We start from the raw sequence: 26,232 nt of genomic DNA, 5'->3' as shown, positions 1-26,232 counted from the left end.
TTTCAACCCAGCATGCAGTAATTGCTAATTCTTCAACTTTAAAGTTCAGAAAGTGACAGATATTTTTCAAGAAACCGATATTAATTTTACCACCATCATTTAGGTACTCCACATGGCGCTTCATATTTCTTATGCCCCTATCTGCAATAGTTCATTGTCAGAAAAATTAGGCTGACTTAAGTACAGAAGAGCATGATGTTTCTTTCTAATACTGATACGAATAGTGATGGCATGTACCTTTGGCTGGTGGTGCTTCTGATATTTTGGGTACAGCAGCGGGTGGTTTTTCTTGCTGGACAGCTTTCTTGGGCACCTTGAGCACTTTAAAGATATTATTTCCTCTTAAATTCCCAGTTAAAATATACAAGAGAGCATAACACACGAAAAAAATCCAAGAGTTTAGATATTTCTGAGACTGTGACATTCCTCTATTGACTGGTTTGTTAGTCACATATGCAAAGATAGGCACAGCACAGGCTAGGGGAAGAGGACACAAAACATGTACTGTGCAAAAGAAGGTATAAGAAGTGAAAATAATAATCAATACACTAAAGTAAAAAGCAGATCCCTCCGGAAGATATACCTTTAGCTGGTGGAGCCTCAGGCTTCTTGGGTACTGCTGCTGGCTTCTTGGGCACTGCCACAGGCTTTGGGGGAACGACCACTGGCACCTCCTCTTCTGGCTCTTCCTCCTCGGCCACCTCAGGCACTTTAAAGATAGTAGTCCCATTTACTTGACTGTGCTAAAGATCAGAAATCAGCCAACTGGCAAGCAGAAGCAGGAAAGTAAACCCTTGACAGACTACCAGGGAGCCCTCTCTAGACAAGCATTCTTCCTTTGGGAGTACCACTCTCAGCAAGGAGCCAAACTATGGACTTATGAGAGAGCTCTTGCTGACAAACACCACTTTCTCCTGCAGGCATGTAGAGGCACATAGGGACACAACACAACCAAAAGCTGTCTTCACCCCACCACACAGAACACAGAGGGGCAAAGAGCACTCAGGACTGTGGAAACATAGAAGGAAGAACGAACTCTTTCAGAACACCACTGCGTACCTTCAGCTGGAGGAGCTTCTGGCTCTCCAGCCTCAGCAACTGGTGCCACCGCTTCGGGTGCTTCCTCCTCCTCTTCCTCAGGCACCTCAGGCACTTCAAAGATATTAGTGTGTTTTGTTTTACATTGGTGAAAGCAGATGCCAAACAGGAACAAAATCCGGGGCAGCACAGATACAGAACATCACCACACAGCCAGCTCATCACCATACACGCACATACGGCACCATTTACCAGGCATGCACAGTCTTGAGAGTCTCTGGGACAGAGAGGGACAGGCCAAGAGAGGGAAGACAACGCTCAAGAGAGGAAGATAAAGAATCTTCTTTGTTAAGTTATCCATGAAAAGAGGTACCTTTGAGTGCTGGAAGCTCTGGTGCTTTGGCAGTGGGAACGGACACTTTTTCCTCACGAGGAGCCTTCCTGGGCACCTCAGGTGCTTCAAAGATATTAGTAACAGTCAGTTTTATACATTAAACAGGAAGATGAACAATGAAACACAAACTAGAGATGCACTCATGAAGGTAAGCAAACTGGTCTCACAGTGTCTTGAGCCCATTTCTCTGTCACTCACGGACATATACACAAACCCACAGAGAGGCACAGGGCGGTGATGCCAAGTAGGTTCTGTGAGAAAACTGTTGGCTATGTTTAGGTTCTGCTCAGGGTGAGGTGTGAATTAGGATTCCCCTCTCTGTACTCAGCAGCCTTCCCTCCCTGAGAAGAGGCACCATGATTTCTGCCTTGCTGGGATCTGACCTTTCCCTGGGATCAACCTCAGCCCATAACTTATCTGTTGCCATTTATTATGAATCTGCCAGTGCTTTGCATTCAGCAGTGGGGGCAGTGACAGTGTGAAGAACAGAAATCCAATTATCATTACTATTTCTCTCCTCTATTTATTTTCTTTTTTTTAATTTTTTTTTTGCTATAATGTTACATGATGGGTTCAACTTAGTGACCTTTCACGGCTTCTACAATCCTGTATTTTGAAAGTGCTTTACTTCAGGATAAAAGGGGCACCTTCATTGTTAGCAGGTTTCCTTGTTCTCATTATTTGAGTAATGCAGAATTATTTTATACAAATACAGAAGATCTGGTGGTCTTTCACATAATCACTATTTGCAATTAGTTTGCAGTTTTGTGCATCCCATTTTCTTGCTTCTATATGTGCTTATTGTCTGAAGAGCAATATTTTACAACTTATATCAATGTATGCCTACATCCATATAATTTTCTCATAGGAAATTTGACCATGGTTTGAAAACCATGCCATCTACCATGCATTTGAATAAGCAGTAGTATGGAGTAGCTATTATAGGGATCTAGGCCCATATCACATATACCTAAGTCTTGAGCTACTTGCTTAGGTATACTGTCCTGTCTAAGTACATACCTCTTTTTACTCTAGGACTTCATTTTCCATATCAGCATAAGTAACAGCACATTTCCTCCTTATTCTCTCTGATCAGTTTTTATATATACTTTTTTTATGTGTCTGCTTCTTAAAATTGCTCTGACACAACTATGTCTGGCTGTTATAACAATTTAAGAAAACACAGTTGCCAGGTAGTAGTTGTTACAAAAAAAATACTTTAGGTAAAAAAACCTCAAACAACTATTATTTGAGATTTTTTGTGAAAAAGATAAAGATAGAAGTTTACATTAAAAATATATCTTAAAAATTTTTTTCCCATGTATCTTATCAGTTATGATATATAGTGATTTTAGATTCTGAACTTACACGAGGGAGATTGTGAGAGTCCTGCATGTTCCCTATATAGTTGCCATTCTAACAACAGAACATGTAAACACTGTAGATTGTCGATATTTCAGGCAATCACAAATGAGCAGGGTAACAGACATGACAAATAATGTGTAAAACAGTAAGAAACGGTCCCTTTCAGGCTGATGCACAGGGCAACAGGTACCTCGAACTGGTGCAGGTTCTGGCTCTTTTGGCACGGTTACAGGTACGGGCTCTTCCACAACACCTTTCTTGGGCACCTTGGGCACTTCAAAGATATTAGTATGCATTAGTTTTGTGGGCTGTACAGGTGTATATGAAACAACAAGATGATCAATATTACATGCATGCAGTCTTCTTTGAGAAAGTGCTGCGGTTACATTCAGTCATCACTTATGCTTTGCTTCAAACACTTTGAATAAGCGGGGTGTAAGATATGGCAGGCAGGAGCTGGGAATTCTGTGTTTAGTTTCTGTTTCTGAGTCAGGCAGAAACTTAGAAAACACAAGCCCTCTTTCTACAGCCCATCAGAGAATTATTTATGGAATTCTACTACATTTGAGTATCAGTCATATGTAATTCATTCATCACTACATGGGCATTGTAACAATTTTAGGAGAGCTATCATTTGCTTTATATTTACTGCCTATTTCTATCAACTATTTCCACTTGTTCTTCTTCATTTTCAGTCTTCCACAGCTCCTGGCTTTTAGATTCTACTGACTACAGAAATACGTATTTTCTTTCCTTTCGTTTTGGTCATATTAATGACCCTTTACTGTAGTACTACTGTGGATCATCGGTAGATATATCCAGACTTTTGCTAGCAAATCTACCTCATATATTATTAGCACTAACTTACTTTTAAAGAGGCAGAGAACTGATACTGCTGCTGTCATCCAGCAGTACAGTCTATGAGAAAATTCAGAGATTCAACATTACGTTCTTTAAAGTGTTGACTTATTTGCAGGCTCTTGCCCAGAGCAACATATTATTCCATTTCAACCCAGCATGCAGTAATTGCTAATTCTTCAACTTTAAAGTTCAGAAAGTGACAGATATTTTTCAAGAAACCGATATTAATTTTACCACCATCATTTAGGTACTCCACATGGCGCTTCATATTTCTTATGCCCCTATCTGCAATAGTTCATTGTCAGAAAAATTAGGCTGACTTAAGTACAGAAGAGCATGATGTTTCTTTCTAATACTGATACGAATAGTGATGGCATGTACCTTTGGCTGGTGGTGCTTCTGATATTTTGGGTACAGCAGCGGGTGGTTTTTCTTGCTGGACAGCTTTCTTGGGCACCTTGAGCACTTTAAAGATATTATTTCCTCTTAAATTCCCAGTTAAAATATACAAGAGAGCATAACACACGAAAAAAATCCAAGAGTTTAGATATTTCTGAGACTGTGACATTCCTCTATTGACTGGTTTGTTAGTCACATATGCAAAGATAGGCACAGCACAGGCTAGGGGAAGAGGACACAAAACATGTACTGTGCAAAAGAAGGTATAAGAAGTGAAAATAATAATCACTACACTAAAGTAAAAAGCAGATCCCTCCGGAAGATATACCTTTAGCTGGTGGAGCCTCAGGCTTCTTGGGTACTGCTGCTGGCTTCTTGGGCACTGCCACAGGCTTTGGGGGAACAACCACTGGCACCTCCTCTTCTGGCTCTTCCTCCTCGGCCACCTCAGGCACTTTAAAGATAGTAGTCCCATTTACTTGACTGTGCTAAAGATCAGAAATCAGCCAACTGGCAAGCAGAAGCAGGAAAGTAAACCCTTGACAGACTACCAGGGAGCCCTCTCTAGACAAGCATTCTTCCTTTGGGAGTACCACTCTCAGCAAGGAGCCAAACTATGGACTTATGAGAGAGCTCTTGCTGACAAACACCACTTTCTCCTGCAGGCATGTAGAGGCACATAGGGACACAACACAACCAAAAGCTGTTCTCACCCCACCACACAGAACACAGAGGGGCAAAGAGCACTCAGGACTGTGGAAACATAGAAGGAAGAACGAACTCTTTCAGAACACCACTGCGTACCTTCAGCTGGAGGAGCTTCTGGCTCTCCAGCCTCAGCAACTGGTGCCACCGCTTCGGGTGCTTCCTCCTCCTCTTCCTCAGGCACCTCAGGCACTTCAAAGATATTAGTGTGTTTTGTTTTACATTGGTGAAAGCAGATGCCAAACAGGAACAAAATCCGGGGCAGCACAGATACAGAACATCACCACACAGCCAGCTCATCACCATACACGCACATACGGCACCATTTACCAGGCATGCACAGTCTTGAGAGTCTCTGGGACAGAGAGGGACAGGCCAAGAGAGGGAGGACAACGCTCAAGAGAGGAAGATAAAGAATCTTCTTTGTTAAGTTATCCATGAAAAGAGGTACCTTTGAGTGCTGGAAGCTCTGGTGCTTTGGCAGTGGGAACGGACACTTTTTCCTCACGAGGAGCCTTCCTGGGCACCTCAGGTGCTTCAAAGATATTAGTAACAGTCAGTTTTATACATTAAACAGGAAGATGAACAATGAAACACAAACTAGAGATGCACTCATGAAGGTAAGCAAACTGGTCTCACAGTGTCTTGAGCCCATTTCTCTGTCACTCACGGACATATACACAAACCCACAGAGAGGCACAGGGCGGTGATGCCAAGTAGGTTCTGTGAGAAAACTGTTGGCTATGTTTAGGTTCTGCTCAGGGTGAGGTGTGAATTAGGATTCCCCTCTCTGTACTCAGCAGCCTTCCCTCCCTGAGAAGAGGCACCATGATTTCTGCCTTGCTGGGATCTGACCTTTCCCTGGGATCAACCTCAGCCCATAACTTATCTGTTGCCATTTATTATGAATCTGCCAGTGCTTTGCATTCAGCAGTGGGGGCAGTGACAGTGTGAAGAATGGAAAGCCCATCATCATTACTATTTCTTTTTGTTTTATTTTTTCTTCAAATCTTTTGCTGTGCTGGTACATGGTGGGTTTGACTTTGTGACCTTTCAGGGCTTCTATAATACTCCAAATTAAAAATATCAGCTACGATTTATAGTCTTTTTTTTGATTCTGAACACAGATGAGGAAGATTGTGAGATTCCTCCATGTTCCTTTTATATTTGTCATTCTAACAATAGAACACGTACAAGGCAGAGAACATTGAAATTTCAGGCAATCACAAATGAGCAGGGTAAGAGACATGACCAATAATGTGTAAAACAGTAAGAACCAGTCCCTTTCAGGCTGATGCACAGGGCAACAGGTACCTCGAACTGGTGCAGGTTCTGGCTCTTTTGGCACGGTTACAGGTATGGGCTCTTCCACAACACCTTTCTTGGGCACCTTGGGCACTTCAAAGATATTAGTATGCTTTAGTTTTGTGGGCTGTACAGGTGTATATGAAACAACAAGATGATCAATATTACATGCATGCAGTCTTCTTTGAGAAAGTGCTGCGGTTACATTCAGTCATCACTTATGCTTTGCTTCAAACACTTTGAATAAGCGGGGTGTAAGATATGGCAGGCAGGAGCTGGGAATTCTGTGTTTAGTTTCTGTTTCTGAGTCAGGCAGAAACATAGAAAACACACGCGTTCTTTCTAACAGCTGAAGGACTACATGGAATTCCACTGTATTTGAGTACCAGTCATATATCAGGCATGACTGTGTGTTCTGTGTTCGTTTTGGCAGTCACTGTCATCCTTTTATTTATAACTTGGAAATTCTCACTAGTTTTTATTTCTGAACTTTACTTTCTTTTTTCTACCTTTGTATGCTTACTCTCTTTTTTTGCTTCGCGCATTCTTTCCTATTACAGCTCTCACTTGCATTCTCATCACTAGATGCGGCTTATAACTATTTCCTTTTTTATTTTTTTTTTTAAATGCTTTAAATTTCATCATTGTGGGGTGGTATTTCATTTGAGGAAAGTTGTATTTCAGAGACAAATTGGTGGCAGAGGGTATTTCTCTGATCAGTGCTTGGGACTTTCTAAAGAGAATTAAATGATACAGCACCGCATCAATCTATGCTGTGTACAGCTTTAGAGTATTTTAAGTAATCTTCAGTATTTGAATTCTAAAGTCTCTTATCTTGATTAATCTGAGAAAAGAAATGCCTCTTACAAAGTTCAGGGAATGTTGTTCACAGGAACTTCACAGGTCTTTCGTGCTACTCAGACTATGTAAAAACTTTGTAAATCACAGAGTAGAGAATATTGACATATGACCGAAATACAGGTAAATTATAATTAACCATTTAAATAAAAGATTCTGCTTCACAATGCTACCCGTGACACCACAGATACATAAAGACGTTTGCAATTATTTTGCTCTATTTACAGAAACTGCTACTTTCTGCTGTAACCTTCTACTTATTTTGTCATAGAAACATAGAATCATTTAGGTTGGGTAAGGCCTTTTAAATCATCATGTTCTACAGTAAACCTGCCAAGTCCCAGTGAACTATGCATTAAACCATCCGTACCAATAATGTGAACAACAGTTTATGCATCCATTCTCTTGTTTAGTGTCCAAAATATTTTGGCATCGATTATTAACAAGAGTTCATAATATCTGCTTGATTTATTGCTATAGCCTAAGAAATCAAATCTTAAAAAAGTGATATAAGAAATGTTTGGATTCTTTTAGTTGAGGAAACATTTAACACCCCTGCACAGCAATTATTTTCTGGTATATCTCTCTCATATTTTAGATATCAGAGCATACGGTGAAAGAACAATTTAAAATGAGATTAATTAAAACCAACCAACCTTCATTATGATGCTAATCATGGTGGTATGTGTCTTTAGTAAGTGAAGCTCCTGTATTTTTAGGTAAAGTAATGTGCTCTTTCTCCTCTGGAGAGCCCTCTCAGGTATCTCATGCACTTCAAAGATATTAGTGCATTTCATTTTACAAGTACAATACAACAATATAAGTACAGAGACTGAAACATACAGGACAATAGATGTGTTTTCGAGTAAGAACTTGGTACACACTCATACTCTGTGTGATTTGTTTAGCAGGCATTATTTAAAACATCGGATTTGAAATGACAGGCAGAACAAAAGAGGTTAAGATAATAAGAGAAGAAAATTAGGTGTGTTTATATTTGTGCTAACATGTACCTCTGACTGATGGAGGTTCTGACTTTTCAGGAACAGCTACAAGAATTTTCTCTTCTGGGATAGCCTTTCTGGGCATTGCACGCTCTTTAAAGATATTAGTAACTTTTAGTTATTTGTATTAAGCTTTAAAACTGACAGTGAAACATAATACACTCAAGAGAGGGAAAAGAGATCCTATTCATAAGTGGTACCTTTAGGCAGTGCAGCTGCTTGTATTTTAGGTAGAGCAACACTCTCCTGCTTTTCAGCCAGCTTGGCTGGTGGTGGTTCCTCAGATGCGAGAAGAGGCTCCGGTTCTTTAGGTGCCACTTCAGGCTTTGGTTTTTGAAGTACTGTAGAAGGCTTTAGTTTTTGGAGCGCTAAAATTAGTTCTGGTTCCTCAGGCTCCATGACAGGTTCTGGCTTGCCAGCTGCCACTACATGCTTTGATTTTCTGGACTCTTCAATATGCACTGATTTTTTGAAATCTGCAACAAACTCTGTTGCTTCAGTTGCTACAACAAGCTCTGTTTTTTGGTGTGGCACAAAGGGTTTTGTCTTGGGGGACACCACAAAACGCTCTGATTTTTGGGTTGATGCAACTGTCTCTGACTCCTTAAGTGCCACAATGTGCTCAGGTTCCTCAGGGGCCATGAATGGCTCTGTTTGTTGGGGTTCCACAACAGGCTTTTGTTTTGGGGGCGTCATGCCATGCTTTAGTTTTTGGGGTGCCACATCAGGCTTGGGTTCTTCAGGTAGCACAATATACTCTTGTTTCTCAAGCACCACAAGATGCTCTGCTTTTTGGAATGCCACAACATATTCTGTTGTTTGAGGTGCCAAAATAGCCTCAGGCTCAGATGCCACAACATACTCTGGTTTTTGTGGTTCCACAACAGGCTTTTGTTTTTGGACCGCTCTAGCAGGTTCTGGTTCTTGAGGTTTTACCTCTTGAGGCTTTGGTTTTGGGGGTCCTGCAGCGGGCTTTGGTTTTCTGGAAACTGGAAGAGGTACTTTCCTTTCTGGGACAGTTGTCTTGGCCACTTCATGTACATAAAAGATATTAGTTCTAAATTTAAGGAGTGCACTGACAAGCATACCAAGTTGAAGTGAATCATAAAACATAAACCCACAGTTGTAACAAAAAATTAAAAACGTATCAGGTATCAGTCATTTATGTTGGCCTTTGTAATGACATATATACCACATTTTGGCTCTTTTCCCTTTTCTCTCAAATGTACAAATGTACCCCAAGCCTCATGATCCCATATACCTACACGGATAGTATAATTTAAGCTATAAGTAAAATCTACGGTAATTATAAACAAGAATGGACAGGACAAAAGATATTAATAACATTGCAGGTGGTAAGCAGACTCTTATAATAAGACTCTTTCAAGAATTAGCAGTGATGGCATATAATTTTTCTTGGTAAAGAAAATTCTGCTCTAAGTTACTAGAATGAGTACTTTCTTCTACTATTATCACTTTAAACATATTAGCTGCGGTTGTTTTCATGAACCCAAGTAGCAGAACAGGAAGAATAATCTAAAATACTAAGATGAAATGAAGTTTAAGATACAGGCAATTTAGACATCCAAGATTTGTCACTACTCTTCAAAAAGACACATGTATGTCTATTTCACACACATATGCATATACATACAACAGGTATAATTTAGAGTCTCAGAAAAGTGAAGGCTTGGAAAATCAAAGTTTAAAGAAAAGAGGATTTGCTTTTGTTATTTTATTAGTTGAGATTTACCTGTCTCAGGTTCTGGTTCTTCAGGTGCAACCTCTGGTTCTGTGACAACTACAGGTTCTGGTTCTTTAGGCACAGGTATTTTCTTTGCTGGAACAACTTTCTTTGGCACCTCAGGTTCTTTAAAGATATTTATTTGGTTTACTTTCAGGAATTTGAAAAATGGGAATTAAAAAGGTAACAATAACTCCAAGATGAAAATCATTAAACAGAATCAGAAAAAGAAAATAAATAAACCCCCCTAATAAATAATCTTTGTTTTTTTCATATTGCTTGATGCACACCATTTATAGCCATTGTTGCTTACTGGGAGCTATTCACAAGTGAAGAAGACAACACAATCTGTAACATTTATAAATATTAGAATATAAAAAAAGATGATAATACAAATTTAAAACTAATATTTAGAGAAACAAATTAAAATTGCTGTACAATTTTATCAGTATTGAAAATTACCTTTAGGTGGTGGAGGTTCTGGTTTTTTAGGAACTTCAATGTGTACTTTTTCTTCTGAAACAACTTTCTTGGGCACCTCAGGCACTTTAAAGAAAGTAATTAATTTAATTTTTATGAAATTCAAGCATATGTCTGCAGCATTAAGACACTAAGAAAAAGTAAATCTCTAGGACAGCAAAAGCATGAGTGGTTTTGGATATGAATATTAACTTTTTTGTTTGCCTACAGAAAGTACTTTTTGATGTCTCACTGAGGTACAGATGCAAAAACTACAATTTAAACAACAAAAATATCTTATAGAACATTTCTAGTAAAAGTAAATTACCATTATATTAAAATGGGTTTTCTTTCATTAATTGTATACAGCAGTTACCTTTAGTTGGTGGAGGTTCTGGTTTCTTTGGTACTTTAACTGAAACCTCTTCTGGGATCACTTTCTGTGGTACCTCAGGCACTTGAAAAATATTAATAACTTTTAATAATTAATTTCATATGCAACATTAAAGCATAGTAGCAGAACAATGTTAGTGAGAACACCAAACAACAAGCTGTATTTTTTTCACACAACACATTTGTTCACTCAAATAACTTTTGATAACAGAAGAAAATTCTAACAGAGGTCTTGGGTACTATCTTCTATAGTGTTAATACAGTAAAAGCGTGAAATTTTTGAATCTGTTAATTTTGTCACAATGTCAAGTACCTTTAGCTGGTCGAACTGCTGGTTTTTTAGGCTCTGCCACTGGTATTTTCTCATCTGGGACTTTCTTGGGCACTTCTGGCACTTTAAAATTAACAATTATGTTAATACTAAGAAGATAAAGACATTTAAATAACATTAAAGTGGAAAAAGAAGCAAACAAAAAGGACACCAAGTGACATGAATTAAACATAAGAATCTTTACCAAACAGGCTTTTTGCTCCCAGTCTTGATTGAGAGTAATTTGAGGGGAGTAGAGAGGCTGCTCTCAAAAATGAATTTTCAAAATGGCAGTTTATAAGATAGAAAGATGGGCATATCAAAATGTCTTATCACCGAAAATAATACAAATTATTGCCTTGGTTTTATTAATTACAAGTACCTTTATCTGGTGGTGCTTCTGCCTTTTTAGGCACAGCAACTTTGATTTTCTCTTCTACAACTACTTCCTTAGATGCGTCAGGCACTTTAAAGAAAGATTATTTTCAATTGGAATTTTACAGCTATGTTCAAACTTTTCACTAGAAATTGCAAAGTAAGGAGGTTTTTAATGGAGCCATTGATTTGACATGTTCATTGGGGTTTTATATGTCTCTGTAAAGTCTGAAGAAACTACTCTGAGACTTTTGGAATTTCTTCTACATTACATTATTTTTCCATTTTATTCAACCACTTCCCAAATCTTCATTTGACTAAGGCTGCCATTGGCCATTCTGTATTCCTTGTCAAATTCTTCTATGCATGATGACTTCGTGGTATCAATATTTCCTCTATGCACAGAGGGTTTTTTCCTGTGTTTGACATCTCTACCACTTACTCCACACTCTGAAATTATTAAACTCTCTCTCTGGGACTAATTTTTCACTGTCAGTTAGGAGTAATTCACATCATAGAAGTCCTTTCTTTTCCTTTAAGATTTCTGCTGAGTTCTCAAGTATCAGTCTGATCTCTGCCCAGCCACATCAGTATTTCTAACACCCTGGTACACTGATTACAGCTATAGCTATGATTCAAAAAGAAGAATTTCCAGAACTGTAGGATATATAGAACTTTGGGCACAGAGAAGAAAAGTAAGAGGACCCAACAAACAAACAATCAAAAACTAGTCTGCACAAGCAAGGCAGAGATTTTTTTCTCTTCCAAATTTTAGTTATCTATCTGGGGTGCAACATACCTTTGGCTGCTGGTAGTTCTGGTTTTCTAGGCACAGCAACAGGTACTTTCTCTTCTGGAATTTTCTCTGGCACCTCGGGCACTTTAAAGGAAACAGCATCCGTTTTTGTTATATTTAAGGCATTTAAAAATACATAAATTATTAGAAGAGTCTCACAAGAAGCATATCAGAAATGTAAGATCAGATATAAAAAGAGATGTCATGCAAAAAATACTGTATACAATTGCATACTACAGGATATTTTATAAACAAGAAATAAAGGGTAATATTTTTCATCTACTGTAAACCCTACTGCCCAAGAGAAATGGAAATCTCCTCCTCAGAGAGTCAGCATTATTTTCATATAAGCTTTAGGTGGTGCTACTCTTGGCTTTTTAGACAGAGCACCATTTACTTTTTCTTCTGAGACAGATTTCATAGGTATCTTGGACACAAGATATTAGTGTACTTTTAAGAATTAAAGAAAAAAAACAAAGCAAATATACAATACAAAGAAATAAGACAAAACAAGGAAGTATATGAATAAGGATACTCTGACAACAGCTACATGATCTGAAAATTCTCCATGGTTCTATCCCTCTGGAAAATCACAGTTTGAAGCAACATTGTTGGGGATCTTTTGTCATGCAGTGATGACATGCCACGAAAACTGCTAGTTCAGGCAGATTTCTGAAGTATCTGAATGAACTGTAACAACTGGTTCCTGTGACTAATGCTATTTCAATTCAAAATTAGATCAATTGACCTCTAAGTTTAACATATGCAAAGTGAAAGAGGAAGCATATATACTTCTTGCTTGAGTATTGATAGAATTTCTGAAGCTGTTTACAGTACCTACAAACACCCATGTAGTGAAATTGTTTGTTCTGTAAATCTCACTGCATGTTGACTCAAGTAGTTTTCTTTATTTTTAGCCCCTTTGACTAGTTTCTGTTACAATTTCTGTGCCATCACAATGGATTACTCTTGGGTAGAAGAAATAGACAAACTCAACTATTTAATGATTCAATAATGACAAAACAGAGGACAGAAAAAAGGAGAAAGAAAAGATATGTTCACTCATAGATTTGGCAGGTGGAGCTTCTGGCTTTTTAGGCAGAGGGGCAGGTTTTTCTTCAGGAATAGTTTTATTGGGAAATTCAGGCACTTGAAAGATATTTACTGACTTTAATTTTCATGTTATGACATAAAGACAAGTTAAGAAATGGGAAAAGGGACATATACAACATAAATGCCACAAATCTGACACAAATGGACCATGAACTACTAAAGCAGAAAACGTGTAAGAACAGAAAAGATGGTTACTTTCAAAAGACCTCAGTTCTATCTGGCTATCACAGTACCTTTAGATGGTGGAGGTTCTGGTCTTTTAGGCACAGGAATAGGTTCTGTTTTTTTAGGCACAGCAATAGGCACTTTTTCTTCTGTAACAGTTTTCTTAATGACTGTGGGCGCTTTAGAGATATTAGTTCATTTTAAGAATTTATATAGAATAGAAAGACAAATCACAAAAAATCCTAGGTTTGTAAGTAACTGTTGGTACTATAGGCGCTAAAGGTACTAAAAGAATGAACACAGAAAGTAATTACACCGAACAAGAAACTAAACCATGAACAAGAATTATTTTTCTGGAGTTCATGACTTTGCAAATTGCAGGAAGAGATGATGAAGAAGACATATACCTCTAGGTGCTGGAGCTTCCTCTTTTCTACAAACAGTAGAAATTTCCTCTTCTATGTGCATCTCCTTATAAACTTCATGTACTTGAAAGATATTAAGTATTTAAATTAACTTGGAATATATTCAGAAAACAACAGTGTGAAAAATAACAAATGGAATCAAATCTTCAAGCTAATCCAAAGATACATGGGTCTGTGTTATATTTACCATCTAAATAACCATGCTTTCAAATGAAGGAAGAAAAAAAATCTCAGATTCTACCCTGATCTGACTTCTTCAGCTTGCCAGGAGAAAGACGAGTGATATGTGATAGGCCAGGCTGGATGTGGTTCTGAGCAACCTGATCTAGTTGATGATGTCCCTGCTCAATGCAGGGGGAGTGGAATTAGATGACCTTTGAAGGTCCCTTCCAACCTAAACCACTCTATGATGTTGTGTCCTGAACTGGGCTTGAGTGCAGAGACAGGCCCTGTCTATATATGCTGTCACATTTTCTATTCTATTTTTTTTCCCTCAGACTGATCCCAAATACCAGAGTCCATTGCAATTATCCCTTGCACAAAAAGATAATTTTCCCCTTAAAAAACCCTGCAGATGATTTTTTAATTAATTAATTAATTTTATACTGTTGCAGCTGACGAAAGCTGCTAACTAAACTTTATTGTAGGCAGAATGCTCTCAAAATAATCAGAGATTTATATATGAAAACATATTTTTTATATTTCAAATCCTACTAAAAAATTATTGTACCTGCAAAGTGCGAAGCTTCTTCTTTAGGTAGAGGAGGAGGTATTTTTTCTTTGCGGACAGCTTTCTTTGGTACTATAGGAACTTTAAAATATTGGTTTATTTTAGAAATTTGTACTAGGAAAGAAGTAGTACAGTCTTGTAAAACAGTAAAAAATTGTACTAGAATGAAAATACATGGTATTAATCTGCGAATACAACTCAAGAACTTCACTTTCTGGAGTTCACAACTTTTCTATTTCCTGATACTTACAGGTCTGATTTTTCTCTTTGCTCAAAAGACAAACAGGTTTTGGTTTCTTTCTTTTCCTTAAGAACTTTGGCAATTTAAAGGGTTTTCTTTTAAAAAAAGAAAATAATCAATTTACCTATAGAAGCAAGGCAAAACTGCAGTAAAATTAACTAAATAGTATGTTTCAAACATCTATGGAGTTTTAAGAACTCCATAGATGTTTGAAACATTTGGAATTTCATTAAAAACTATGTTTCTATGAAAAAAAAGGGGCTTTGTATTTTGTCCTTATTTAAAGTCTTACATTAATCTTAAATTTATTAAAACCCCTGACATGATTGTAGAGTGCTTCTGCAAACAAGCTTCTGCCACAACCTTTTAAGGCTTTTTAAAAATATATTGTCAGAGAAAGTATTTTGGGAAATAGAACATGAGACAAGAAGTAAAAAAAAATAAAAAGCCCTGATATGAATTTCCTGTCTACGAAATTTCTTTATATTTTCTTTATATTTCTCTCATTTTTTTTTAATTCTTGATGCAGAATGCGCCATACTGTTTGAGCAGTTGCTAACACGAGGCAAAAGTATGAACCTGTGGAAAATGTTCCTTGCACTTTTTTTCTTGAATGATAAGTTTTTCTGTCTTAATAATTGTTCCTTAGATGAACATAAACTATTGGTTTTAATCCCTGATCTCTCTGTATGTATACTCTGTTTCTAAGATAGAAGCAAACAAAGGGACAAAATTTACTCTTACAAGAGATCAAATGGAAGAAAAGAGTGTATATAGCACCTGGTCATGTCGTTTAAGAAAAACATGTTGGATTTCTCAGTTTATACCTCACTTTTGAAAGAGGCTAGACAAAATCCATTTGGGGCTCATGTACCTTTAGCTGGAGCAGCTTCTTCTGTAGGTACAGCAGGTATTTTCTTCTGTGCAACAGTTTTCTTTGTCACTGCAGGTACTTCAAAGATAATACATTTTTTAAAGAATGTAAATAACAAAAAAAGCAATGACAGACACATAACATCTAAGAAAATATCAGAATGAACATATTAAATAACAGATTGGCACATGGGTCTAATGATGAAGATGAATAGCTAGTTTGTAGGGCATGTGTTTCTTTGTAGATTGCTTGAATACTTGGTGTACCTTTAGCTGCTGGAGCTTCTGGTTGACTAGGAATAACAACAGGGGCTTCTTCTTCTTCTTCTTCTGTTGGAACTTCTCTGTAAACTTCAGGCTCTTTAAAGATATTAGTTTATTTTACATATTTTAACATTATTTACAAGACAATACTAGATTGACATAATGCCAAAGTGAAGACATATATATGGACAGAGAGCTGTTTGAACATAAAATTATTTAAATATCTAATTTCTACCTGATCATTTACCTACTATCACTAGAAGCAACCATTCCCAGTTAGTAAAATAAAAGTTTACAGAAATATTTAATTTTATTTTCTAGTTACTTAGTTCTGTGTATTAAACAGAAATTGTAATTGAATTTCACATGTCCTCATCTGGCATGAACTATGTATACCCCAGCTCAAAAATTAATTGTTACTCTGGATGGCTTCTAAACCAGTGTCTATATAATTTCATTTCTCTGGTCCAGTGTGACTAAAGTGCTTTCCTGGATCAGAAACCTAGCTTCACTCTTATTTATGTTTCTTTCTCCCATGCTAAATTATTACTAAGTTCAGGGGGAATAAGGGTATCACAGATATGGATGGAAATTACTTTTAAATAAATAAAAAAATAAATTGAAAGTGTTTCATGTTTTACAGAACAATCTAGAACATGAGTTGATATAGTCCCTTCAATTTACTGCTTGGTAGACGTGTCACTGATGTACCTTCATAGAAAGGAGGCTCCTCTTCTCTAGGAATAATGGTGGGTATTTTCTCTTCAAGGACAGCTCTCTTATGAAACTCAGGAACTTAAAAGATATTACCTTGCTTTTAGTAAACTCAATTTTCAACTTTTAAAATCTCAAACAGAAATAAACTCAGAAATCTAAGGTCTTTTGAATTTCCACATACAGTGCCTTTTTGAGAATGAAATATTACACAGTTCTAGAACTGTCTTGCTAGTACAATTATGTGACAAAATGTATAGTTTCTGCTCTTGAAGAGCATAACCCATCTGCTTTTCTTACTGTATCATCATCTTTTTCCTTCTCATATGTGTAACAGCTTTAACAGTTTTAACTTGCTAGCTCTTACCCTATTACTTTTCCACCAATATCATGTATTGGCATCAAAACCCCAATTTAAACTAAATTCTCATCTACAGTACAAACATAAAAGTGCTGAAGGTCTTCACACTGGTAGTGTAAGTAGCGATACCTCCTCAGCATGTTTTCATTCATAAATCAGTGTATTTACTGTTTAGCACATGCATAGCACATACCTGAAATGTTTGTTTCGTAGTTTTCAATTTATTACTGAGAGCCAAATCTGCACTTAAAGACTAGACACTTTTGCAATGATCTAAAGAACATGAGGATCATTTTAGGAGATGTTTGGAAAAGTGACATGAATATGTCCTTTCCATAAAATTTCATATCCAAGTTTCTTTTACCTTTAATTTGTGGAACTTCTATTTCAGGTTTATGTGTAGGTTTCTTTTCTTCAGGGGCTGCTCTTTTGAGAATGTCTTGCCCTTTAAGATATAATTTACTTTTAGGGCTTTCAAAGTTCTTTGGAAGAAGTTAGGAAGAAGAAGAGAAAATCTAACAATGAAGATTAATGAAACAACAAAGGATTAAATGATTCCTGAAAGAACATCTATGTTAATTTTGAAGACTAGACATATAACATACAAAAAATTATAACATATTAAATAACATCCTTGAAAGATGGCCATAGATTTGGTTGGTGGAATCTCTTTCCTTTTCAGAAGAAATAAAAATATTATTTCTTTCTGAACTACTTTCACATGTAGCTTAATTACAGAACACACATTTTTTTAAAGCGACTCACGTATTTTCAACAAATGACTTAAAACCAACTTGCAAAAAAAGACTCAGTCACAAACAGCCAAAAAACCCAATGTGGGAACATAAAACATTTGGACGTCTTTCTCAACACATAATGAAGACAAAAGGCTGAAATCAGAGTTCATGACTCATGAGGACAATGCAGAGGAAGTATACCTTTAGCTGGTGGAGTAATTTCCTTTTTAGGAACAGCAGGTAGTACTTTTTCTTTTGGAACAGGTTTCTTCGGCACCGCTGGCACTTTAAAGACATTGGTTTTTTTTTTTAAGAACTTTTGCAATATGAATTTTGTGTAAGAATATAAGTTGAATAAAAAGCAAACAGTGCAAAGAGTCAGAAAATTTAGCAAAATACAAAATACAGTATCTTTAATTGCTACTGGGTGGTGACCATGCAGGCCACCCATCTGGACTATTTGCTTGGATTCACATAGCTAGTCTTCCATATTCACTGAATGAAAAACACCATTCTTGCATCAATTTTTGACTAAAAAATTCCAAGTCTTTCTGCAAAATCATCCACCTTTCCCACTGACTTCATTCTGATAATTTTTACAAGAAACAATTATAAAATTTAGCACAAAATTAATTTATAACAAAGTAAGTGTTCTGAACAGAAAATTACAGAGCTCCAAACTAGTACAGAAACTCTACTACCATCCACGCGCAATTAGTATTCATGACTTTTTTTGTACAGGCAGTTATAGAGAACACCTATTAAGATCGTATGTGTTCCAGCAAGTAGTCTCAGTTTTCATTTTTTAAAGAAAGAGAATTTTTTCAGTAACTTAATCCCTGTCTTTTACTGCATTGCAAAAGAAAGTTAAGGGTCTAGCAATCAAATCAGAATAGGTAAATTTAGGATTTAGGGCTTCAGATAGGGCTTCAGATGCTCAGGCAGAAGTCTGTTTTTAAATTTATCTAGTATCTGATGTACCTTTAGCTTGTGCAGGTTCTTTTGTAGGAGCAGGAACAGGCACTTTTTTTCCTGGCAGAGGTCTTTTAGGCACCTCAGGCACTTAAAAAAGAATTAATTTTGGATTTTAAGTTACTTATGAGGAATTGTAATGAATACAAAGAAAGCAAACAGAGTAATCTCTCAGTTGTAGAGGAACCATTCCATGAATTATTTAGTGACAAGTGAACAGCCACTTATTTCAAAGTTCCCGAGCAATGAAATCTAAGCAATAGCAGTGTTAATCTTTCTGGTACATTTTAGATGCACTTTCTGTTTGGTATGAAGGATCTTATAATCATAAATTTAAATTATGAGAAGGAAGAGCCAACACGAGTTTTAATATCTCTAACTCACAGAAGCTAAACTGGGCAAAAGAAACAAATATAGATGCATAAAAATATTTAAGTTCTGAAGCAGAACTGCATTAGAAAATTATCATTTAATTGCTTGTGACTTATCTATACTAGCTCACTCTTGGGCAATCAGATGTGGAATCCTCCCATTCTACTCTGAAAGGAAGAATTCCTTAGGAAGGAATAGTAGAAAAACAATCTTTGAATGGATTTATCATTACCAGCAACAGACACACATAGGACTACAAATGGGGAAAAAATATAAATAAACACCCAAAGGAGGCTTAAGCAGCAGCTTGGAACTCAACAAACTGTAAGAATAAAGAAATCATGACCTGATGTACCTATAGCAGGCTGGATTTCATAAGCTTCTTCATACACCTCTTCATATTTCTCATAGATCTCTTCCATCTCCTTAAACTCATACTTTTCATAGTAATCTTTCTCCTCAGCCTCCTCTTCATATTCCTGTTCCTGAATCTCCTTATATCTCTCAGGTTCTTCAGGTTCCTCATATGCCTCAATTTCTTCACCTTCTTGAACGTCCTCAAACTCTTCAATACTCTCATATGTCTCATACTTCTCATACTCTTCATATGTATACTCATATTTCTCCACTGGAGGAGCAGGAGCAGGGACTTTTTCTTTTCGGACAAGTTTCCTGGATACTTCAGGGACTTTAGAAACAATATTATTGTTACTGGCTAGTAATTATTAATTTTTATATTTTTTTAAGTTAGTCAAGACTATCCACATCAAACACAAAATGTACATGATCACCACAAGTTACATTAAAATATCAGAACGAGGTTCTGAAACTGTATATTATAAAAGATTTTAGAAATTATAAGAAAAAATCAAATCTTTGGGATGATTAAAAAGACATATATCTGTACCTTTAGTTGATGCTGGTTCTTTGGGTTTGGGCACCACAGCTGGCACTTTCTCTTCTGCAACAGCTCTTCTACGCACCTCAGGGACTTTAAAGATATGGATTTCATTTAGGAATTTAGAAAAAAAGCCCACTTTAAAGCAGTATAAGCAAATAAAACACAAGAAAGAGAGCTTTATGGTTCTACAATGCAAGCATTGATAACAAAGACTTTTAACACAAATTGGAGCAAATTCTCAAACAGCAAAGACAAAAGTTAGAAAGAAGAAAATCAAGAGCTTTTTTAGCATAAATATTACTTATAATCGGGAATATATATACCTTTTGCAGTTGGAACCTCCACTTTTACAGGGGGGGCAACAGGTGCCTTCTCTTCAGGAGCAACCTTCTTGGGCATCTTGGATACTTTAAAGATAGAACCTAACTTCAGTGTTCTTTTGCACAATTTTAAAATAGACAAACCCAGAAGCTTACAAACAGCAGAACAGAAGCTTACAAACAAACAAATAATATAGTGACATATAATACAAGACAAACATACTAAAATGTCCCTTACTAAACTCAACTTGTATGAAGAGTGTTATCTATTAATGGTAACAGTATTTACAAACTGCAATACCTTTGGCTGGTGGAGCTGGCACCTTTTTAGGAGCAAGTTCTTTCTCTTCAGGAGCAGGTTTCTTAAGCATCTCAGGTACTTTAAAGACATTATTTTATGTAAGAATATCATCCGCAAGTAGTATAAGAAAGACAACAGAAAACATATACAAGCAGACATAATGAAATAAGGACTGATCTGTAGAATATATTTAAATGCTTTAAAGAAGATGAAAGTGAAAAAAAAACAAAAGACCCTCAATGTCTGTAGACAAGACTTCTTGAACAAGTCAGATAATTTCAGAACTGATTTTTTGCTAGGAATTTGGCAGTCACTCTGAGACATCAATACAGAAAGACACCAGGGACAGAAACTAACATAAATGACAAACAAAATAAAATAAATAGACACACTGAATGAGAATAACAACACATTGTTTTCCTAGGTATTAATTTATGTACCTTTTGCTGGAGGAAGCTCCCGTTTCTCAGGAGTAGGTACAGGTATTTTTTCTTTTGAGACAGGTTTCTTAGGAATCTCTGGCTCTTTAAAGATATTATTTTGCAAACACATTTTAAAGTTACTTTCAGAGAATTAAAAGCATAAGAATACATGAAATAAGGTCACAAGCTCCCCAAGAAGATCATTAAAATTTACATACAAATTAGAACAAGATATAAAGATTAATTTTAAGGAATCCAAAAGATCTCATGAGCAGCTTCCAAGAAAAGATCATGTACCTATTGCTGGTATCGTTTCTTCTGGAATAGTTTCCTCTTCTTCCTCAGGAACAAAAATGGGAACTTCTTCTTCAGGCACAACTTTCGTTGCCACCTCAGACACTTTAAAGATATTATTTTAAGAACTTTACTTTCACAACATCACAAAGAAAAATTAATAACATAAATCACAAGGACACCAACTTTAAAGTAACAATAGTAATAAAGATAAGGGAAACTATTAGTTATTTTTCACTCCATGAAAACAACGAAGTACAACTAGGTTTTTAGGATTATATGAGGTTTGGCTCTTTTGCCCACTTCTTAATTACACAGTGTCATTGACAATGAAAAATATAAGAAAGATACGCTACCAAAAAGAGGGTGTAGAGGATTATTAGCATCTAAATTTTTACCTAAAAACCTCCCAGTGTGTACTTCACAGTTCTTTTCTAAAAAACTTGCTGCTGAGGTAAAATTTGCTCAGCACCAAACGGTAGGCTCTGCAATGGTCTACCTCCACTCTGAATTTCAAATCCAGGGCATATTTTCTGGCTATTCATATGGTCAGTTGTGATTTTATTTTATTTTTATATAAGTTTAGCTAAAAGGTGTGTTATTTTAGCCTAGTCTCAAGGTGCATATTCAGAATGATCCCCCTGAATGGATAAATTTGCAGGTAAAGGCCCATAAATTATTATTCCAGGTATTTTGTTTAACTAAAGTGTAAATTAATTTAAATATTTGTTCTAGATTATGATATGACAATAAGTTAGTTCATTCACAGCAGTCACTTAAAATGGAAAACCAGGCCTGATTCTCAGCCCACTGAAGTCAATAACAAAATAGACAACAAAACCCTGCCTGAGACCTAGCACTGCTCACTACAGGGGAGCAGCAGGGTGCTAGAACCAAAGATCTGACTTATCTGAGTGTAAATTAATTTTTATAATGAGGTTCAGCTGAAATGCCAACATGTAAGGGAGAGGAATAATCTGCATACACAGCACTCTGATATACCTTTAGCTGGTGGAATTTTCTTTGCTTTAGGAACTGCAACAGGTACTTTTTCTTCTGGGGCAGCTCTCTTGGGCACCTCTGGCACTTTAAAGATATTGTTTTGATAACAGATTTTTCAATTACTTTTAAAACATGAAAACTACTAAAAACATGGAACAAAGTCACAAAGACCAATAAGAGGAAAACTCCACTCAGAAAGATAATTAAGATTTACATCCATCTTAAAATAATCGACAGAGATGAAGATCTTTTAATGAACTGAACAAAGCTCTATGATCATTTTCAAGAAGGAATGGTGTACCTTTTGCTGGTATCTCTGGAACAGCTTCCTCTTCCTCCTCTTCAGGGACAAAAATAGGTACCTCTTCAGGAGGAGGTCTTGCTATTTCTGGCACTTCAAGATAGTATTTAATTGTAGAAAACTTAGGCACAACACCAGAAACTGAGAGGCAACATACACACAAGCTAAAGGGTGTGAAGTAAAATGTGCAAGTACATTTTCCACAAACTGCTACGATACTTTGAATTCTAACAACAAACAAACAGAAACAATAAGAAGCATCATCCATATGTTCAGATATAAGAAAAGATACCTTTGGCTGTTGCAGGTTCTGGCTTTTTATGTACAAGGATGGGTACTTTCTTTTCTTGAACTTTCTTGGGCACTTCAGGCACTTTAAAGACATTTTTGTTGAAGAAATTAATTTTCAATGTTACATAAAACATGATAACTGAATAACTGATATTAAGACAACTACACAAATATGGTAAACTTCAAGTACGTATAAAAGATAACATTGATTTTTATCCACAGATTTATGCACAGATGTAAACTTACAAATATACAGACTACAGAACTACAAATTGGCATTCTAAGGTTAAGGGGGAAGTCTGACTGTTTAATTTATCTTTTGAGGCATCTGGTTTGAATCGGAAATTTAAAATAATTTAAATGTAAATGATCCAAAAGACAGAGATGATACAAGACATAGAAATTTTCAAAGTGTACAGTAAGCATAGCACCCATGACTAACAGAAATGGCCACAATCACAATACAGCATCCTAATCATAGATATATCTGTGAGTGGGTCAAACACACTAGGACAACGAGTGGTATTGTTACTTGCAGTCTTCTAAAGCTGAAGAAGCAAAACTATAATTATGCAGTTGAACCATAAACTGGTGTACCTTTAGCTGGTGGAGGTTCCTCCACTACTTTAGGCACTGGGACAAGTATCTTCTCTTCTGGCACAGGTTTCTTTGGTACTTCAGGCACTTTAAAAATATTGTTGTAGTTTAAGAATTTCATTTTTGAGCCGTAATGTAAAGAACAATTATAGGAATCAATAAAGAGGAGTGATAAAGAACTGTCAAGAACGGAAAACTATTCACTCTATATTATATTGAAAAGGAAAGATGAACAAAGACCGATTTTTAATTTTTTTTTTTTTTAAACACGTTCAGTCAAAAGCTGAGATACCTTTGGCTGGTGGAACTTCCTTCTTTTTTGGTACAGGAACAGGAACCTTCTTTTCTTCTGGCACAGGTTTCTTAGGCACTTCTGGAACTTAGCAAGATATTATAAATTGAGATTGACATAAGAATCTAAAACACTGTCACATATACAGAAGTGACACCAAACAATTAAACACAAATACAAAGAACCACAATTCTTAAGAGCAACAATCCTTCTAGTATCCTAGTGCTTAACACAAGTGAGAAAATAAATGAAGTCTGGAAGAACTTTCTGATCACAGCTAATTACAAGTTCATATACCTTTGACTGGAGGAGCTTCCTTCTTTGGCACTTGGACTTTCTTTTCAGGTACAGGTTTCTTTGGCACCTCAGGCACTTCAAAAACATTATTTTTGTTAAAAAAATAAACCACAAGTTATTTAAAACAAAAATTAAACAACAAAGTCAGGATAAATATTTAATATGCAGAGCCCTCTCCGAAAAGAAAAGAAAAAAAGAAATTATTTAAGTAAGACATCTGAAAAATACTGTGAATTACATATTCAGAGGATGTCTGCTAAGATAAGTAAATGTCTGCTAAGATAAGTAAATGATTTATACCTTTTGCTGGAGGAACTTCTTTTTTCTTCAGAATAGGTATTTTTTCCTCTGGAACAGGCTTTTTGGGAACCTCAGGCACTTGAAAGATACCATTAATGTTTTAGGTATTTACTTCTAAACCAACAGGAACATAAAGTGCAAGCAAGCATCACAAATACACACCCAGAACATACAGCAATGATTTAACATGGTTTGATCATGAAGACAAAATAAAATCAGAAACAGGTTCTATTAACTGCTATTATGTCCATTCTCCTTGTTTAGTCATTGAGGCCATGAATAAAAATGTTTTTAACTTCAAGGGCTTATTTGCTGATCAAAAGATTGAGTTAAGACGTAGTTTGTCTTTTTAGAACAAGCTATTAAAGAAGATGAAGAAGCGCCATGGTGGGGAAACTTGCAAAAAAACAATTTTATTTTTCCTCCAATTTTTGGATGTTTATTACAAACATTGTAATAAACAATTACTTAATTGCTGTATTAGGTATTTAGTGGATTTACTGCTTCTACTTATTTTCTCCTAGAGCTATGATACTAACTTTTATCAACCATGAAATAGGTTTCCTGATCATGTTGGATAAGCCAATTTTGTATATGTGTTGAAACTGCTGATTACATTTTCTTCCTTAGACATTTCCAAGTGCTTTCTATATGTAAAAAGCAAGCATATAAAAATTTTCAGCTGGTTTACTTCAAACACAGAACTATGGACACATTATAAGTACCCATCAGTTTCCACCACATTTTGCTGGCTAATGGCAATGTTTAAGAGTGGCTTACTTGAATGTAAAAGATGAAAATCCTGCTTCTGCTGCAATCAACAGATTTTTCCTTTAACTGCAGTGATGCAAATTTTCAGCTAAAATGTACCTTCAACCTTTTTGTCCTCCAAAACCCAGAAACTTTCATACAAGCTTTATGATGACAGGAGAGTAATCTCACTTGCTCTGAACTAACCTTAATCTTCTTGTTCAGGATTAACCTGGCTTTTGCAGTGCACAGGCTGGCCTTTATTAAGAAGAATATGCTAATAGAAATGACAAAATTCTACTGCAAACAATGATAAATATAACTTTAGCATACCTTAATTAGTCAAAAAAATCTGAACGTCTTTTTGGGGAAGACAGACTATGGAATGATTGGAATCAGGACTGGAAAATATACAACTTTACATACTCTTAGATGATTATGTGATTTGGGGAAATCTGAAATCTTTATATTACAATGTAGAAAGATTTTATCTTGGTGATAAAGTTGTCCTCTCTAAGTAGTGAATAGTATGTTCATCCTGTACTAACAATGTTAAAAATTTACACCAGAACCATAAAAAATTCATCCTAATGAAAACACCTAAACCTAGGATTATTTAAATATGGCAATTTAATAAGACTTATTTTTGCTTTCCCTGAAAATATATTATTCCCTTCAAGAAAAAAATAACCAGCAACTATAGGGTTTTTGAAGAGGAAATCAATGTGGTTTGTGTTTGCAAATCACATATTTTCAATTACCCTACCTGTTTTCTAGATAAACATTTTTTTGTGTCTGTGATTGCAGAATTCTTATATCCATTTTTAAGTATTTCAAACGCAGTCTGGCAGCAAAATTGGACCCCAGAAGAGGATGAAATAAAGCTCTGTTAAATTTTCGTGGTTATACAGACTTCATATGAAAGAGGAACGAACACGTATGACATGGAACATTTAAATTTATAGAGGTAGTAGTAAAGAATAGACATACAGCCATTACACGTTTTCTATACTATATACTAATCATTAAACATCTTGAAAAAAAGGCACATTGTAAAGCATACAGGAACATATTGAACCAAAACTTTGATATACTAACAGAATTAAAAGATACTACTTTTTCTCACAAAAATCCTAAAATTAAAGTATACCTCTAGCTGGTAGCTGAGCCTCCTCTTCATACTGGGGAATT

The 26,232-nt window shown here is 36.0% G+C and overlaps 1 protein-coding gene across 3 annotated transcripts in view; it reads right to left on the bottom strand.

Annotated features, from left to right (window-relative positions):
* TTN (titin) overlaps positions 1–26,232 on the bottom strand; it is a 253,429-nt gene that overhangs the window by 122,007 nt on the left and 105,190 nt on the right. For all 3 annotated transcript variants that reach the window (XM_057411684.1, XM_057411685.1, XM_057411686.1), the window contains 6 exons: positions 12,010–12,090; positions 11,218–11,301; positions 10,839–10,919; positions 10,509–10,589; positions 10,136–10,219; positions 9,683–9,799 (listed from right to left, as the gene is read on the bottom strand). In XM_057411684.1, the coding sequence (XP_057267667.1) occupies positions 9,683–9,799; positions 10,136–10,219; positions 10,509–10,589; positions 10,839–10,919; positions 11,218–11,301; positions 12,010–12,090 (528 nt within the window). The remainder of the gene's footprint in view (positions 1–9,682; positions 9,800–10,135; positions 10,220–10,508; positions 10,590–10,838; positions 10,920–11,217; positions 11,302–12,009; positions 12,091–26,232) is intronic.

This window comes from Pezoporus wallicus, unplaced genomic scaffold, assembly GCF_028554395.1.
Source record: "Pezoporus wallicus isolate ANWC-B61680 ecotype Strahan unplaced genomic scaffold, APGP_CSIRO_Pwel_v1 contig_6732, whole genome shotgun sequence".
NCBI lineage: Eukaryota > Metazoa > Chordata > Aves > Psittaciformes > Psittacidae > Pezoporus > Pezoporus wallicus.
Note: the sequence above shows the minus strand (reverse complement) of the source record. Positions and strands in the feature narration are given on the sequence as shown.